Consider the following 16,315-nt stretch of genomic DNA (forward strand, 5'->3'; position numbering starts at 1 on the left):
TTGCCCTTCTACTTGACTTTATTCTGGTCTCATTCTGATCTCCCTTTTCCTTTTTTTCAGTGGTTGACATATTTTAGTTTACTGAGAGTTCCTGTTACGAGGAAGGAGGCAGAGACTCTTATTTGAGAATGGTTAGGTGTTCATGGTGTTCAAGTGTATTGTGTTTCATGTATGGTGCTCAAATTTGTGTAAAAAAGGAAAATGTAGTACAATTTTTCCAAAACTGAAAATGGAGTCCAGAGTAAGATCTAGTTAGATCAAAAAATGTATTTGGCCATAAGAGTTTAATAGTAATATCACATTTTCCTTTATTTGTAAGTTAATTCCTGCGGGCAGTGTATATTTTAAATTTTGCATTACTTTTGCATTTTAATGTTTCGGACACTGTTTAGTGTCCCAGTGCTTAATCCAATACAGGATGCATACTCTCCATTTTAAATTGAATGGTCTATTTTTCAATTTTTCTTTAACCAGGTAGCTTCCTTTTGCGGTTTATACAGAAGGTGACAAGTAGGCACTGGTGTGCAGTCCCCCTTTTGTTCATAACCAAGGCACTGGCGCACATTCCAGCATCTAAATCTTGGGGAAGAGATGGACTTCTTGCTCTAAGGTACTGGCTTGTAATCCTGGTTTATAAATGTTTCAGGTTCTGTTTCCACTAAAGTTCAGGTTTTAATGATTTTATTGAATGCTGAATTTAGATCTTCCAATAAGAATATTCGATGTTTAAGGAAAGAAGTGATTTACAGGTTGATGTCTGCTGAGAAAGAATAACTGGCCTGCGATCATCTAAAATCTATTTAATAAAACAGTTTTTCATGTTGATGTGCTCTGTAGTAGACCTATGTACTGTCACAAAGTGAGCATGGATCAACAAAAGGTGAAACACAGTAATCTCTGTCAAAAGTTGCTTAATTGGTATTTTCTCACTGAATTACTTGAGTAACTTGAACTAAACTCCGAGAGGAAAAACCGGTACAGAAAACAAGGTCCATCTTTGTGAGAACGCTGGTTCTCCAAGGGCTTCCCAATCTTCACTCCCCTTCCTGTGCAAGTTTCAGGATGGTGTAATATCTGTGTCTCTTAGGTTGGGGAATTGAAACAAAAGTCTGTAATTTACTTGTCAAGCATGTATCATCTTGACTCCCAGTCTCTTGACATGTTCGGCCAAAAACAAAACAGTAATGCAACTGATAAGGCAGTGGGTTGAATTGGGTAGTTATACTGTTCAAAATCCAACTACGATGTCTTTCAAAATTCACGTTTTTATTATTTTCGTAGTATAACAATTACCAAGTTGTTATTGCCAGTATGTGGCATGTACTTTACATGCCATAACAAAGAACAATAGCATTAACATCAACTTACCAAACAAACCCCAACCATGATGCAATTATAGTTTGCAGGAAATAATATTCTAGAGTCCTCTAGGACCATGTGCGTTAAGGGTCGCCACCCATGATTTTTTTACCTGTTTTCCTTTTCTTTTCTGGGTGGCACAGGCGTTATTCTGTGTAGGTGTTGACCTGGTCTTTCATGGTCTCCCAAAACTGCTTCAAACTTGGTTATTGCAATCATTTGGCCGAAGTTTCATCGTTTAATTGCGATATGTTCTCCAGAAGTCCTTCGGTCAATATTTTACTGAAAGGAGATTACAATTGGCCCTTTCTATTCAATTGAGGCGCAACATCCAGTGTCAGTGGCCCTCTTTGCATCCATCATTGCGTAATGCATCTTCTGGCCAGGCGTATTGCAGGCCTTCTGAATCTTAAATTGTACAGTTTTTCCTCCGTGTCCAGACCTAGCAGGCACCAGCCATAACTGCCCTGATGTCCTGCTGCAGCATCTCTCCCAACTCCTTTATTACCTGTCCCCAAAATCTAATCATTTTGGGACAATTCCATACTAGGGTGTGCAGTATAATCTATGGATATATTTGAGACGCCGCACCAGTGCAAGTCTAGAATTTACTGATATGGTTCTAGTTAAGGCGTAGACCTCACACCATTGGTCTAGCCCTATTGTTAGTTCCTGGTTCCTTTTACCTAGGGCTGGATGTGCATTCATAATATGTCTATTCCTTTGTATGTATATATGCTGAAAAATAATACTCATGGGACTCGATTGCCCGCTTTTTCTCAGGCTATGTCACATTGTGTTGGGGAAGTCGGGAAGTTGAGCCAGAATTTCTTATAAATCTCAGTCTTGAGCCTGATCTTAAGTTCAGGAAACTCCTCAATACCTTCCTCTTCTCCTCTTCCTTCTCTCTCCTGCTACCCTGCTAACCTATCCCTCTGCTCTTTCCCTCTCTCCCTCCTTTTCCTTACAGCTTGCTGACTGGCCGCCTGGTGTTTCTCAGAGTCTCACAGGTCCCTGGCAACCCTGCCAGTCTTCTCTTGCCCCGGGGCCCTGAACTCGCACCACCCTCACTGCACTTTAGAAATGACCCAAGAGAGTTGCTCTCTCTGCACTTACCCCAGTCTCCACCGACTGGGTGCACTTGGACCTCCCCCTCCCTGTAACCATCTGTGCACTTGCACAATCCGAAAGCACTGCGCCTGAAGATCGTCTGTCTGTTCTCCCCTGTCTTCACCCCTTAATTGCACTTGGTAAAACTGCAGAATCGTCGTCGGGCCTATTTGCTGTGGCTCAACTGTTGTATTATATGCACTTATTCTGCCTGTGCAGACTATTATCGTCTCAGAATTTGAAGGGCTCTGAACGACTGTTTATGTTCCCACCCTCCTTGAGCGCTTTGAAACACTTGCCTTGTGTATAGGTGCTGTATAAATAAACATTACCATTACCATTAAGGGCAGATCTGACTATCTAGTTGGAAATAATGTTTGTTGGCTTATTTCCTTACATGACAGGTACTCGTCTAGCATGAAGATAGTTCATTTTGGAAATCATATTTTCCCATGTCAATATCCTTCGAGCTTTCCATACTCTCGGTACACTTATGTCGTTTATGGGGGATATGTTTGGGGCTTGCCATATTTGGAGGGAGTAACCTCCAAACTCCGTTTTTTTTCTGCAATTTTGTGCCATGTCCACCTCGTGATTTGCAAGCGTGTTTATCCCCTTGGGGAATGAGGTTACAGTGCCATCAAGTGTACCATCAATGGGGTTATCCCAGCTTAGGTGTTGCTCAATTCTGGTATGTGGAGGGAGATCCTTGTCAGAAAATCAGGTTTTTTTTTTCCAGCGCTGGCTTTCGCAGCCAAGTAGTAGATGAAAATATTAGGGGTGGATAGACCACCACGACCAGGTGGGAGTGTTGGGTAGTTTGCATTCACCCAGGGTTATCTGAGTTTTCTGATTAAGCCCGTGATCAATTTAAAGAAGGTCTTCATTAAATATATTGGTACTGCTTGGATTAGATGGGAGTTTTGGCAGGTTCACCATTTTAAGTGCGGCTCCTCTGCCAGGGAGGGAGAGAGGCAGTTGGATCCATTTGTTTACTCTCCTGGAGATTTGCACTGGGATGGGATCATAATTGTGTTCATAAAGTTCTTCTGTCATAATGGCAACATCTATGCCCAAGGATTTAGCGGTACCATGGGATCATCAGAAGCCTTCTTTTCTCCAGCATGGGGTCTGGCATGGATTCACATGCTCATGAATATTCCCCGTCGTCAGGCTGGGAATCCTCGTTAAAGAAAAAATCAGTATCAGTTTCGTTTCTGATCTGTCTTTCGTAGTAGTAACCAATCACTGATCTCTGCGTCATACTGACCACAGCCAATGACTGCCCTCTACCTAAGCCCCGCCTCTGGCAGCCATCTTCAGATTTTTACCGCACGTTCAAGTGTTGGGCTCCTCGTGCTATTGCTCTCGAGCGTTAATGCTTTTTTTTCATGTTTTTTCTCAGAAAATTTCTCTTTTCGGTCAAAAGAGCCTCAAGCTCCACCGTCTCTTCATCCGATCAACGGGGACCCGTGTCGGATTCATCTACGCCCCTCAAGGGTGTAGATTTCGTCGAGCCACGCTTTTGGAGGACTCCAGAAGTTTCTCAGGCCCATTTCGGACATGGCCCAGGAGAAGGGAAGCTCGACGCCTGGAAAGCTGTTCAGGGTCTGCCCTGGATGCCAGCTTCAGAATGTCTTCAAGGAGGACGAACACTCCCTTTGCCTTTACTGCCTACATGAGGACAAGACGCACGTGGAGAAGGACTGTGCGTTTTGCAGCAATATGTCGGAGCGGACCATGAAGGACCGCCATCAACGTCTCGCCAACTGGCTGGAAGGAAAGAGCCCGTCAGGCGAGAAGAAGAAGAAGAAGAAGTCCGAGCGGTCTTCTAAGACCTTTGAGGGCGCCCCGGCGACGGGGGTCCAACAGAAGGCCAAGCACCGCGAGTCCGCTGGCACTGGGAGCGCCGAACGGTCGGGCTCTACGGGCGCCAGGCAGGGCGCATCCTCCCCGGCGCAGTCAACCACGAGCCAACGCTCTGGCTCGGGTAAGAGGAAGGCGAAACTCCTGGAGAGACCAGGAGGTCTCCTAAGGCCCCATCGGAGGGGGAGCGAGGTGGTGACCCTCCCCCCAAGGAGAAGGCGGTGAGCGCACCTAAGGTGGTGAAAGCCTTGGTCCATCCGGCCAAGGCCTCTATCGAGACAGTGGCGGCGGCCCTGGCTCAGCCTGTGGAGGCTACACCAGTGGTGGCGACCCCGGGGCCCAGGATCTCCCTGCCACCGCGGAGGGAGTCCTCTTTCATGCCCATCGACAGGACCCCCGTGAAACCTCCGACGGAGAAGAAAAAGGGGGGGCAGGAGGTCGTCGTGGACTCGGCCTCAACCTCTGAGGAGGAGCTGATCGAAGTCTTAGGCCACGGCTCTGGTGTGGAAGAAGGCCATCCGGTCGGGAGGGACCCCGACGTGGAAGACGACGAGGGCGTTGAGGATGCCGACGGGGCTCCTGATCTCCCGTCGGATCTCCCTCAACCAGTGCCGCAAGACAACTCGGCGGCCATTTTGTTGGCTATACAGTCCTTATGCTCGGAGATAAGGACGAGACTGCCGTTACCACCAACGGAGGAACCGCTCCCGACGGGGGACCCGGAGCCAGGCCCTTCTGGGAGCCCTCCCCCTAAGAAAAGAAGGATTCATCCTCCACCTCCTTTTCAGCCATCACGCCCTGTTCAGCCCTCCTCCCCTCCACGACACGTGGGGATGATACGGGGACTGACACGGCCGCGACGGGTACAGACAACGAGGTTTACGACGAGGATCTCCCGTCGTCACCTCCCACCCGGGCTTCCCCGCCCGACGAGATTGGATCGTTTCACTCCATGATCGCCAGGGCATCCGAGCTTTTCCAGCTCTGCCCAGAAGAGAAGGAAGGTTTCCTTTATCAACGGCGCGAGACCAAGAGGAAGACGGTCCTCGCTGTACCTCTACTAGACGATATTTGGGATGAGGGCCTCGCCCTCCTCAAGAACCCTTCCACGACGCCGGCTAGAAGGGATCGGTACGAGAAGAAGTACCGGGTCCCGGACGCGGCCCCCTTGTGCCTTCGGGCACAGCCGACACCAGACTCGGTCGTCTCTGCGGCGGCCAGGAAGAAAGCGGGTGGGGTGCGGCCTCTACGTCAACCTCCCCGCCGGACGGCGAGGGAAAGAAAATAGACACGATGGGACGCAGAGTCATCTCGTCGGCAGCGACGACGATTAAGGCGGCCAACGCCTTGGCTATCGTAGCCCGCTACGACAGGGAGTTGTGGTACAAACTGGCCCCCCCTGCTGGACTTCCTACCAGACGACAAGAGGGCGGAAGCCCTAGAGATCTTGCAGGAAGGAGAGGTGGCGTCGGACCACGCCATTACGATTGCGACGGACATCGCTGACACTGGATTTCGCCAGTTGGGCAACGGCGTGTGCCTTAGGCGGTGTGGATGGCTCAAGGCTACTGACTTCCGTCAAGACGTGCAGACCAGAGTCTTGGACATGCCGTTCAACGGAAACAACCTTTTTGGGAAAACAGTGGACAATTCCCTTCAAGCCATCAAGGCGGACACGGAGACGGCCCGGGCTCTTGGGGTTCTCCAGCAACGGCAGCCGCCCTTTCGGAGCGGCGGGGGCAAACAGGGTGCCTCCAAAGGTTCCAGCGGCGGATTTTCCACCTACCGTCAAGCGGCCCGTTCGTCGTCACAGGAAGCTTACAGGGGACGAGGCAAGTCAGGCGGACCCCGCCGTCGTCGCCAAGGAGGACAAGGCGGCAAAGCCTCGTCGAAGCAGGACTGAACCGGCCGTGGGGTCAGGCCCCCACCGAAGCACCCCGGTGGGAGGCCGGCTGGCGAGCTTCGTCAGCGTGTGGGAGTCCATCTCCACCGACCGTTGGGTGCTGGACACCCTAGCTCAGGGTCACGCGCTCGAGTTTCTAAAGAGGTGCCCGCGCGTACCCCCTGTGGCCAGGAAAGAACATCACGTCCCTCAACTTCTCTTGGAGGTAAAGGCGATGCTCAAGAAGGGCGCCATCGAGCTCATCCCAAAGAGGCTTCGGGGCTCAGGAGTCTACTCAAGATACTTCCTCGTGAAGAAGAAGACGGGAGGATGGCGTCCCATCCTGGACCTACGACGACTGAACAAATTCATCAAGGCACAGAAGTTCCGGATGGTCACCCTCCAACACGTCCTGGGTCAACTGGAGGAGGGCGATTTCCTGTCGTCGTTGGATTTGGAGGATGCCTACTTCCATATTCCCATCCTAAAGGGACACCGAAAGTTTCTCAGGTTCGTGGTCCAAGGGCGTCACTACCAGTTCAGAGCCCTTCCCTTCGGATTGAGGTCAGCACCCAGGGTGTTCACCAAGTGCCTTGCACCGGTGGCGGCGCAGCTGCGCCGAGAGGGGATCCACGTCTACCCCTACCTGGACGACTGGCTCATCCGAGCAAAGACGAGGGAGCTCGCCGTGGAGCACACGGCAAGGACCGTCCAACTGCTCACGGACCTGGGATTCTCCATAAACTACGCCAAATCCCACCTGGTGCCCGCGCAAGACGCACTGTTTCTGGGAGCGAAGCTCGACAGTGTCGCTTCTGGCCTCTCCGTCGGAGGAAAGGACGAGGGCCATCTTGGGCAAGGCGCAGCGGATGCTGGTTGCGGACGCGGCCAGGGTGAGGTCCATCAAGTCCCTCCTCGGAATGATGTCTTCTTGCATTTATCTCATCCGCCTGTGCAGGCTCCGGATGCGCCCGTTGCAGGAGTTCCTGGACGCGCGCTGGATCCAGACGACGGGCATCTTCGAGGAGAGGATCACACTCGACGAGAGTTTCCAACAAGCGATCCGGTGGTGGGGCACCCGCGCGCATCTGACGGCGGGCATGGACTTCCAGACCCCCGGCCACCAGGAGACAGTGACCACGGATGCCTCCCTGGAAGGGTGGGGAGCGCACACCGAAAATCTGCACGCGAGAGGCCTTTGGCTTCCGACGGAGAAGTCCCTCCATATCAACGTCCTGGAACTCCGTGCAGTGTTTTGGGCCCTCAGGTCCTTTCTTCCGTCCCTCAAGGGCAAGGTGGTGAGGATCTTCACCGACAACACCACCACCATGTTCTACATCAGGAAGCAGGGCGGTACCAGATCCCCAGCCCTGTCCAAGGAGGCGCAGGATCTGTGGCATTGGGCTGTCGCCCAAGGGATGTTTCTGGTGCCGTTTCATCTGGCTGGGATAAAAAACACCATCGCCGACTCGCTCAGCAGAGAGCTGCGCTCGTGCCACGAGTGGGAACTACGACAGGATCTAGTGGACCGCCTCTTCCGACGGTGGGGCACACCTCAGATCGATCTGTTTGTGACGGTGACGAACTCCAAGTGCCGGAGGTTCGCCAAGCAGGTTTGCCCAGCAGAGGAGCATGGGCGATGCTTTCTCGTTCCCCTGGGAGGGCCTGTTTCTATACGCGTTCCCTCCATTGCCATTGCTGATCCGGCTCATCAACCAGCTCAAGAGGTCACGGTGCAGGATGATCCTCGTCGCACTTGCGTGGCCGAGGCAGATATGGTTCCCGGACCTTCTGGACTTGTCAGCGTCCCCGTCAATCAAGCTGCCAGTGGACGCGGATCTTCTCTCCAGGGAAGGAGGTGCCATCCTCCATCACGACCCGAAGTCGCTGAACTTGCCGGCCTGGCTCCTGCAGCGTTAGAGTTTGGAGGATACGACATACCGGCCGACTGCAGAGAGGTTCTTGCAAAGGCCAGGGCGTCCTCAACTCTTAAATGCTATGGACACAAATGGAAGAGGTTCTGTCTGGTGCCACGCACAGAAGATTAACCCTCTACGGATTACGGCTCCCCAGATACTGCCGTACCTTCTGACGCTGGCCAAGGCTGGACTGGCGCACGCGTCCATCAAGATTCATCTTGCTGCGATCTCCCGATACACCAGAACCACGGGGCGGACGTCTTTGTGGTCTCATCGTCTGGTGAAAGAATTCATGAAGGGACTGTTCAGATCGTTCCCGCCGGTGAAGGCTCCGGCCCCGGCGTGGGAGCTCAACGTGGTGCTGACCAAGCTCATGGGACCTCCGTTTGAGCCTCTGCACTCGGCTCCGTTGAAGTTCTTGTCGTGGAAAACAGCGTTTCTTGTGGCCATCACCTCCGCACGAAGAGTGGGAGAGATCCAGGCCCTTTCCTGCAAGCCCCCGTACTTGACTTTTCACGACACGAGGGTAGTGCTCAGGACGCACCCCTCCTTCATGCCCAAGGTGCCGTTGGACTTCCACCTCAACGAACCCTTGGTGTTGCCTGTTTTCTTCCCGTCGCCTTCATCGCCGGCCAAAAGGACTTTGCACTCGCTGGATGTGGCTAGAGCGCTGAAGTTTTACGTGGACCGCACAAAGTGTTTTCGGAAGACGTCACAACTTTTTGTGAACTTTTGGACCTGTCAATCAGGGGAAGGCTCTCTCAAAGGCATCCATTTCCAGATGGCTCTCCGGCTGTATCATGTACTGTCATCGGTTGGCATGGCAAACCGACCGCTGCCTGGCCGTCCGAGAGCCCATTCCACCAGAGCGATCGCAGCTACCACGGCGTTCCTATCTGGTGTGCCCTTGCTGGACATCTGCAGGGCTGCTACGTGGAGGTCGACGCACACCTTCACGAGATTCTACTGCGTCGATCGGGATTCCAGGGAGGAGTCCAGGGTCGGCCAAGCAGTGCTGCGCAATCTGTTCGCCTAAGGTGAGCCTGGTGAGGAGGTAAGAATTGCTTAATGTTGAGTTTGATGTAATGCTTAATGTTGAGCCTTTGCCACCTCCCGTGGTTGTGCATGTGTGTACTGCTATGTATTCTTTATTCATGAGCATGTGAATCCATGCCAGACCCCATGCTGGAGAAGGAACAAGTTACTTACCTGTAACTGTTGTTCTCCAGCATGGGTCTGGCATGGATTCACATGCGAACCCTCCCGCCTACCCCTCTGCGGCTCTTCACTTGGTCATACTGCCACTTCACGTGCTACCAAATCTGAAGATGGCTGCCAGAGGCGGGGCTTAGGTAGAGGGCAGTCATTGGCTGTGGTCAGTATGATGCAGAGATCAGTGATTGGTTACTACTACGAAAGACAGATCAGAAACGAAACTGATCTCACGGGGATGACGACGGGGAATGTTCATGAGCATGTGAATCCATGCCAGACCCATGCTGGAGAACAACAGTTACAGGTAAGTAACTTGTTCCTTACTGGGTTTTCTTTTGCTTTTTTGTTTAACAAGAGCAGTTCCGATTTACTCCAGTTGATTTCGAGGCTGACAAATGTCATATCCTTTAACATCCGAGGTAATGGGTTGCAGGTTCACTGTTGGGTTGGAAATGTATAGGACCAAAACTGCGTAGAGTGAGCCCAAGAAACGTTCTCCCCTTATCAGGGAACCCCTTATGTGAAACTATGAACAAAGTGCTCGAAAGAACATGCCAATAATTTTGGTGACAGCAGGCAGCCCTGGCTGGTGCCCTTTAGTGAGCTCAAATGCTTGTGATATATTAGTGTTTGCAATTACCCTTGCAGTGGGCATGTATATATCATCTGTATCCATTTAACAAAAGAACCAGGTATGTCCATTTTGGCCAATGTCAAAGGCTTTCCTGGCATCAAGCAGTGCCATGACTACATCGTTTGTGGGTGCCTGGGCCATGATGGTTGAGAACAGCTTACGCAGGTTGTTTTTTTTGGTCCGGGCCAGTATGACACTGGGCTGGTCTTGGTGTATTAGGGCAGGTGCTCGTTTCAACATTAGTTTATCTTCTAGTTTTAGCAAGGATTTCATAGTCTGTATTTAGCAGTTGCAGTGGGCAGTATGCCTCCCACTATTCAGGGTCCTTACCAGCTTTTGGTAGGACTATTATATTAGCGGTCAGCAAGGCTTTGGGTAATTGCCCTCTCTCATAGGCCTCTAGGAAAATTTGCAGTAGGCGCACAGCGATATCTATGTATTTGTAGAAGTCTGTCGGGAGACTGCCTGGGCCTTGTGTTTTGTTATTTGGCATGCTACGTATGGCCCCTTTTGATCTCATCCCAGGTCAGTGGGTTTGCTAAGGTGTCTGCATCAGTGAATTGAAGGCTGGATAGAGTGTTTTGACCCAGGAAGGCTTCCAGCTCTTCTTCAGGTCACTCGAATTTTGGGCCAAAGTCAGTGTTCCATGTCCTCAAGTCCATAGTAATGGTCAGTCGCTGGATCTGTGTCAGAGCTGATCTCTCTCACAAGCACACAGAGTTCATGGCAGACAGGAGGCGATCTGTGCCTTTAGACTAGGTCTCTTAACCACCCTTTCCGAGGGTCCTGATTCCCTGGCCCAAGAGGCCAATCACTCGTACCCTGTTGCATGCTTGAACCAATGGGGCCTTCAACTATTCCCTTCTCCTCCTCTTTCCTGTCCACTGATTTTACATGCACTTTAACGATGCACCAAATGCTTGTTCCTCTATTTGTCTGAGGCTTTTATTCCAGTTTTAGGATTCCCCTCTTTTCACACCTATTTCTTTTAAATCCCTTGGAACTTGTCTAACCCCTCTGCCTTCGCACACTCTCCTATATTTGTCTCCTAGCATTCTTCCCCAGTCTCCTCATCCTTTTTTTCTTGCCATCCACCTCCTCTTTAGCTCCCAAGACCCTCCTCCAACCAGCTCCAAAAACTCTGCACCCTCCAATGCTGGCTGGAAGATTTGAACCCTTGGGGAAGGGAACACCAATATATTTTGAACGGTTTTGAACTTGGGGAAGGAGGTGAACCTGATCAAGCCAAGAGCTGGAAGAAGGTCTGAAATTTCTTTTGAACACTCTGCATTTTGATGCTGACATCCCTACCCATTGTGTACAGTTAGTTGTGGGGGCAAGTATAGGTTTTGGACACAGAAGTTTGCTTTGGACTTCCTGGCACAGACTATCCTTATTTTTATTTAGCTAGGGAAATCCCGCCTTAGCATAGGGTAAATTGGGCCTTAGTCCATCCCTTCTTTTAAGTTAAAACCAATTTTGAATCTGTTTTTTGTGTCTACTTAGTGATGCCTTCACAGATAGTAAAAGAACATGGGAATATCCAGGAGATGTTAACCAAGGGGAAACAACTCTCGCTTTATAGGAACAAAAGGGTGAGATGAAACAAGATGTGAAGCTGGAGTGCTATGTTCTGCCACACATGTTGTAAGCAGACTGAGAAACTAGAGAAGCCATGAGACGAAACAGTAAGGTTTGGTCTTTGTCAGGTGAGTAGGATCAACAGGCCAACAAGGAGAGGTTGATTTAAAGTAGAGTTTATTAGGTGTGACCGGGTCAGGGGCATGACGGCATCAGGGAGGGATAGAGACCCCTCTCAGCGTGGTGCATTAGGCCTACCAGGTTCCTTACCAGAGCCAGTCCTGCCCCAGAGACAGGGTGTGAGAGTTGGGAGGGCCCCGGTCCCTGCCCTCCACCCCATTGGTGCCGTGTTGCATGCACTAGAGACCTCTGTATAGGCATGATCCTCTTGCCAGCTTTGTAGTGGACAAAAAGACCTGACCAACCAGACTGAGGGCAAGAACTATTCATTTCCAGCAGGCAGTCGACGTCCTCCTGGGAATGCAGGAGTGGGAGTGGGTGCCCTAATGGTGATTGAGGCACATATACCATGTAAAGATGCCCCATTATAATCCCCAAATAATATCCTCACACCCCTTCCAAACAAGGCAGCAGAATCCTCCCATCAGCCCAATACCTCTACCAGCCTGAAGGCAAATACGTGATGAAACCCCTGACATCTCAAGTAAAAGCTGCAGGGGTAGAAAGCAGATATTGGAGTGGGAGCAATTGCAGAAAGATCAAAAACAGGAGCAAATGTTAGTCCCCAGCAGCGATAAAAGCTGCACTTGAAACAAGCCTATGGCAGCGGCGGAAGCATAAGCAGAGTAAACTGAGGATTGCTGCCCCTGGTGACTCTTCCGGCACAAAGTGCAAACAATGCTAAGGGTAAGGACTTGTATGTCGATAAGTACTCTCAACGCAGAGCCACTGAGCAGACAGCGGCAACTGGGTAAATCCAGCACGAACAGCGGCCATTGATAGGTTTACCCAAGCATATCCTTGTAGGAGGCCGAGAAATTCCAACATTCCTTACACTGCTGTGCAGAAAGGCCGGTCAGACACTGAGCGATCAGATGTGAGGGAAGAGTGCACATATCCTGGAACTATGAATCTACGTGAAGAGTGTGCACTCAAGAAGTGGCTGCAATGTTTACCTCCATAACGTCCCAGGGCTATCAAAAGGGCAATTTGAAAATGACTTTTTGATTAAAAGTGACCTACTGATTCAGAAGCTTTAGGCGGTGTGCCTCCCTTATAAGAGGGGACATCCTCTATTGTGCTAGGGTTGGGATGCCGACAGGGAGTAATGATTTCATCTGTCTGTGCCTGAAAGATGAATCCCTGGCAAATGGCCTGTTGTCAAACGAATCTCATTCATATCCACCAGATAGAATGAACATCTCGATAAGGCCCACTTATCCTGATTGTGGGCTCGGTGGTAATGCCTTGATCCGGCAGAAGGCACAATCCGTGCGGGAAAAGGACCAGGTGGACTCTGGTCTGAACAATGTGGATTGACCATTACCACGCCAGAATGCAACGGATGCCACAGCTAACCGGCATATTAAATGCCTCTTGCAACATTGTGGGAGTAACCAAGCATATGGAGGACCCTGATTGCAGAAGCTTAGTACAGAGGTTTATCATCTGCCTCCAACAGACTTGGGCCCTAGAATCTATAGGCCTGCAAGGATTCTCTGAGTATCTAGTTCCTGTGAAAAAGGGAGTAAGAGGCCGGCCTTGTGGTGGCCTGCTGACCTAGGTCAGCTAAGCGCTGAATTGGGAGGCTGATCAATACCCTACCAATCACCAGACCTGCAGTCAATAAAGTTTGCCACCAGCAGTAAAGTTAAGTTTCACCTATACAGTGTGTAGAACAGACCAAGTGCAGTCCCTCCTAAGGCTAAATGAGATGATCAGTGACTGTAGCCACCTGGAGGAACCTCCACCAGTAATTTTGGTGGTGTGGGATTTGAACCTTCAGTATAAACCGCTTAGATCAACCGACGATATGTGGGAAGAGCAGGATGTTGTCTGGGGAATACCAACCTTAATGGCTGACTACCCAAAAAGAACACACGCGGCTGTAGAGGCGGCACATCTCCTAAATGAATGCAACCTTAGGGCATGTAATGGACGTTGTGCCAAGGACCAACCTGCTAAGAATACATTCCAAGGGCATAATGGATCGAGCAGAATAGATTATGCCTTGATAGGAGCCAAAGACTGGGACTTGATCACCTCATTTGAAGTTGTGAACCGCTGTGAAAGTGATCATAAGCCAGCCACGTGCGGCCTCTCTCCAGCCCTTAGAAGTAGGACAGAGGACACCGACCTGCAACTAAGCACCTTAATTGATGCCAAGGGTCAATCAAGAAGGACGGTGAAGTGGGCGGAGGTGCTGAGCAAAGAGTGCCTTCCCGAGATCTACAGCCTAACTGCTGTGAAAAAATCGTCAATTTGTGATCCAATGGCAGGCCCAGCAGAAATTTGTTAAAATGATTTTCTGAACTCTGTCCTGGAAGGGCAGAGGTTCAGAAGGCCAGCCTAGTTTCTTGGAACAGGGTAACCTCTGGACAAGCCAGGCCAATCAGGGTAACGATGGCAGCGGTCAAGACTAGGTCTCAAGAGGGGTGAGGGTGACTGAAAGCACGCAATGAGCACACAAAGCAAGGACACTTACAAATTACTCCAAGCAGGTGTTATATTAAAAATATAGACACATTTATTGCAAGGCCTTTGTAACATTGACCATAGTAAAGAATCACAGTAAAACTCAAGTAAACCAACACATCACAATCAAATACAATATATATACAATTACCGAAAGGTCTAAAGAGTTCGAAGCACAAAATATGCAGACCACCTAGATGGGGAGGAAAACAGGCAGTGCAAGGAATCGTTAGACCCAGTTCGCCTTCAGAGGCCACCTAACTAGAAAGAAGTCCGAGCCCTACGAAGAGTGGAGCCTTGTGCTCAAAAGTACCTGCACACGCTGGTGCCAACGGGCCAAGGAGAGTCTCTTCAAGGAAATCGGGCAGTTCAGAGCGGTGAACAAAGGAGGGCAAACAGATCTCCGCTACTCAAGCGCGGCCTCCACTTGCAGGCAGAAGCAGAGCGCGAGTGCGAAAAAAGGCGTGCTGTTTAACACAGCGAGGAAAAGCCACAGGTTACTGCAGGAGGGCGGCCGGTCCTAGCTTTGCTACTCACCGGTCCCCGATGCAGGCAGACCCAGGCTTTTCCGCATCAGTTTCAGTGCTGGCCGGTTCAGATACGAGCAGGGGACGTCTCTGTGTCGTGTAGATTCCGCGGCAGCAGAAGTTAGAGTTGAGGATGTCCCAAACGCAGTGAACCCGCACAGATTGTTACCACAGCAGAGAAACGAAGCGGCTGTGTGTATTTCAGCCCAATGTACACTTCTCACTTCAGACCTGGGAATGCCAAGTGTACGAATCGTGTGAGAGTGTCAAGGACTCGGAATACAGCAGCAACCTGACGGCGGTGACAGAGCAAGACTCCTGGGTAAGCTGGTCAGTCCACTGGATGGCCCAGAGACACTTCCGAAGGCTTACGTGCAGGAGATGATGAAGACGCCGAGAATAGTTGTTCCCACTATTCCAAAGGGTCGAAGTACCAGTACAGGCCTGCTCATTCGATCAGAGGCAGAATGGTTTCACAGGGCGACAGCAGTGCAGAGGAGCAGTCCTTCAGCGGGTCACCAGATTTTCCTCAGTTCCGCCTCTTAGTTGCAGGATACTTGGCTCCTGTATCCGTCGTTCGTGAGAACTCAGGAAATCATAATGGTACTGGTGTTTCCAGCCTCCTCTTATCCAGAGTTCCCTTTGCGCCAAAACGGAGAGGACCCAATGGGAGATCTGCTCACAAAACACTCACACCATACGTGGACCTATCATGGACCACGGTGGTCCCAGGCATTCAGGACACACTAGACTCTGGCAACCAGGATGTGTATTGGGACCAGACATCCCATTCCACATCCTGGAGGCACACACAAGGCATGCAGAAGCCCGCGCAAGCATCTGCGTTTCGCGGGAAAGTACATGCCCAAATAAGGATGGCCCCGGGTCGGCTCGACCTGGGGAAGGTGAAAGGGCAAGCCGGTCAAAGGACAGGACAAAAAACCTCATGGCATGGCCATTTTGGAAGCCAGGCCACCCATTTTGGCCAAACGCGAGAAGCGCGGTTAACAGGGCAAAAGGGAGTTCAAAACACAAAGAAACGATCGCTGCCACCAGTCCCGTCCGTGACATACTTGCACAGTTCGTTATAAATCCATCGAGAGTTTCTACGGCCTGTAGAATGACTAGAGACCCAAGAGCGCGGTAATGTAAGTTACGGTGCACTCTTGTGCCATGTTGCGCGAAAGCTGCAACATGAGAAAAGAACTACGGAAAACGTTTCCCGGTACTGACTGTCTTAAGGCCATGTCCGTTTCGCCATAAGAATGGAGCGAAAGCCCAGAGGAGTGCGGCGGAAGGCTGCGCTTCTCTGGCAAAGTCTAGATCAGGGTGTAAAACAACAGCGAAAAGTTTGGGGGTTGCCACATGGAAGGAAAATTACCTACAATATGAAATATTTCCTAACAGTGACTTTGCTGCCTTGATTGAGACTCTGCAGCCCCTGTTTACCAAGCCAGGGAAAAAGAGTAAGGCCAAGCCGGGCGCTTTCATAGCCCGGGGATGGTATGACAAGGAGTGTCGACAAAGTAAAGCAAACATTGTGGCCTGCCTAAGATCGGGCCCAACT

General features: G+C 50.7%; 1 protein-coding gene across 6 annotated transcripts in view; it reads left to right on the plus strand.

Annotated features, from left to right (window-relative positions):
• Window positions 1-16,315, plus strand: part of TARBP1 (TAR (HIV-1) RNA binding protein 1) — a 2,688,190-nt gene that overhangs the window by 633,838 nt on the left and 2,038,037 nt on the right. For all 6 annotated transcript variants that reach the window (XM_069607367.1, XM_069607363.1, XM_069607366.1 and 3 more), the window contains exon 7: window positions 475-610. In XM_069607367.1, the coding sequence (XP_069463468.1) occupies window positions 475-610 (136 nt within the window). The remainder of the gene's footprint in view (window positions 1-474; window positions 611-16,315) is intronic.

The sequence above is a fragment of the Ambystoma mexicanum genome, chromosome 4q (assembly GCF_040938575.1).
Source record: "Ambystoma mexicanum isolate Mex_15411 chromosome 4q, UKY_AmexF1_1, whole genome shotgun sequence".
In the NCBI taxonomy this organism is placed as follows: Eukaryota; Metazoa; Chordata; class Amphibia; order Caudata; family Ambystomatidae; genus Ambystoma; species Ambystoma mexicanum.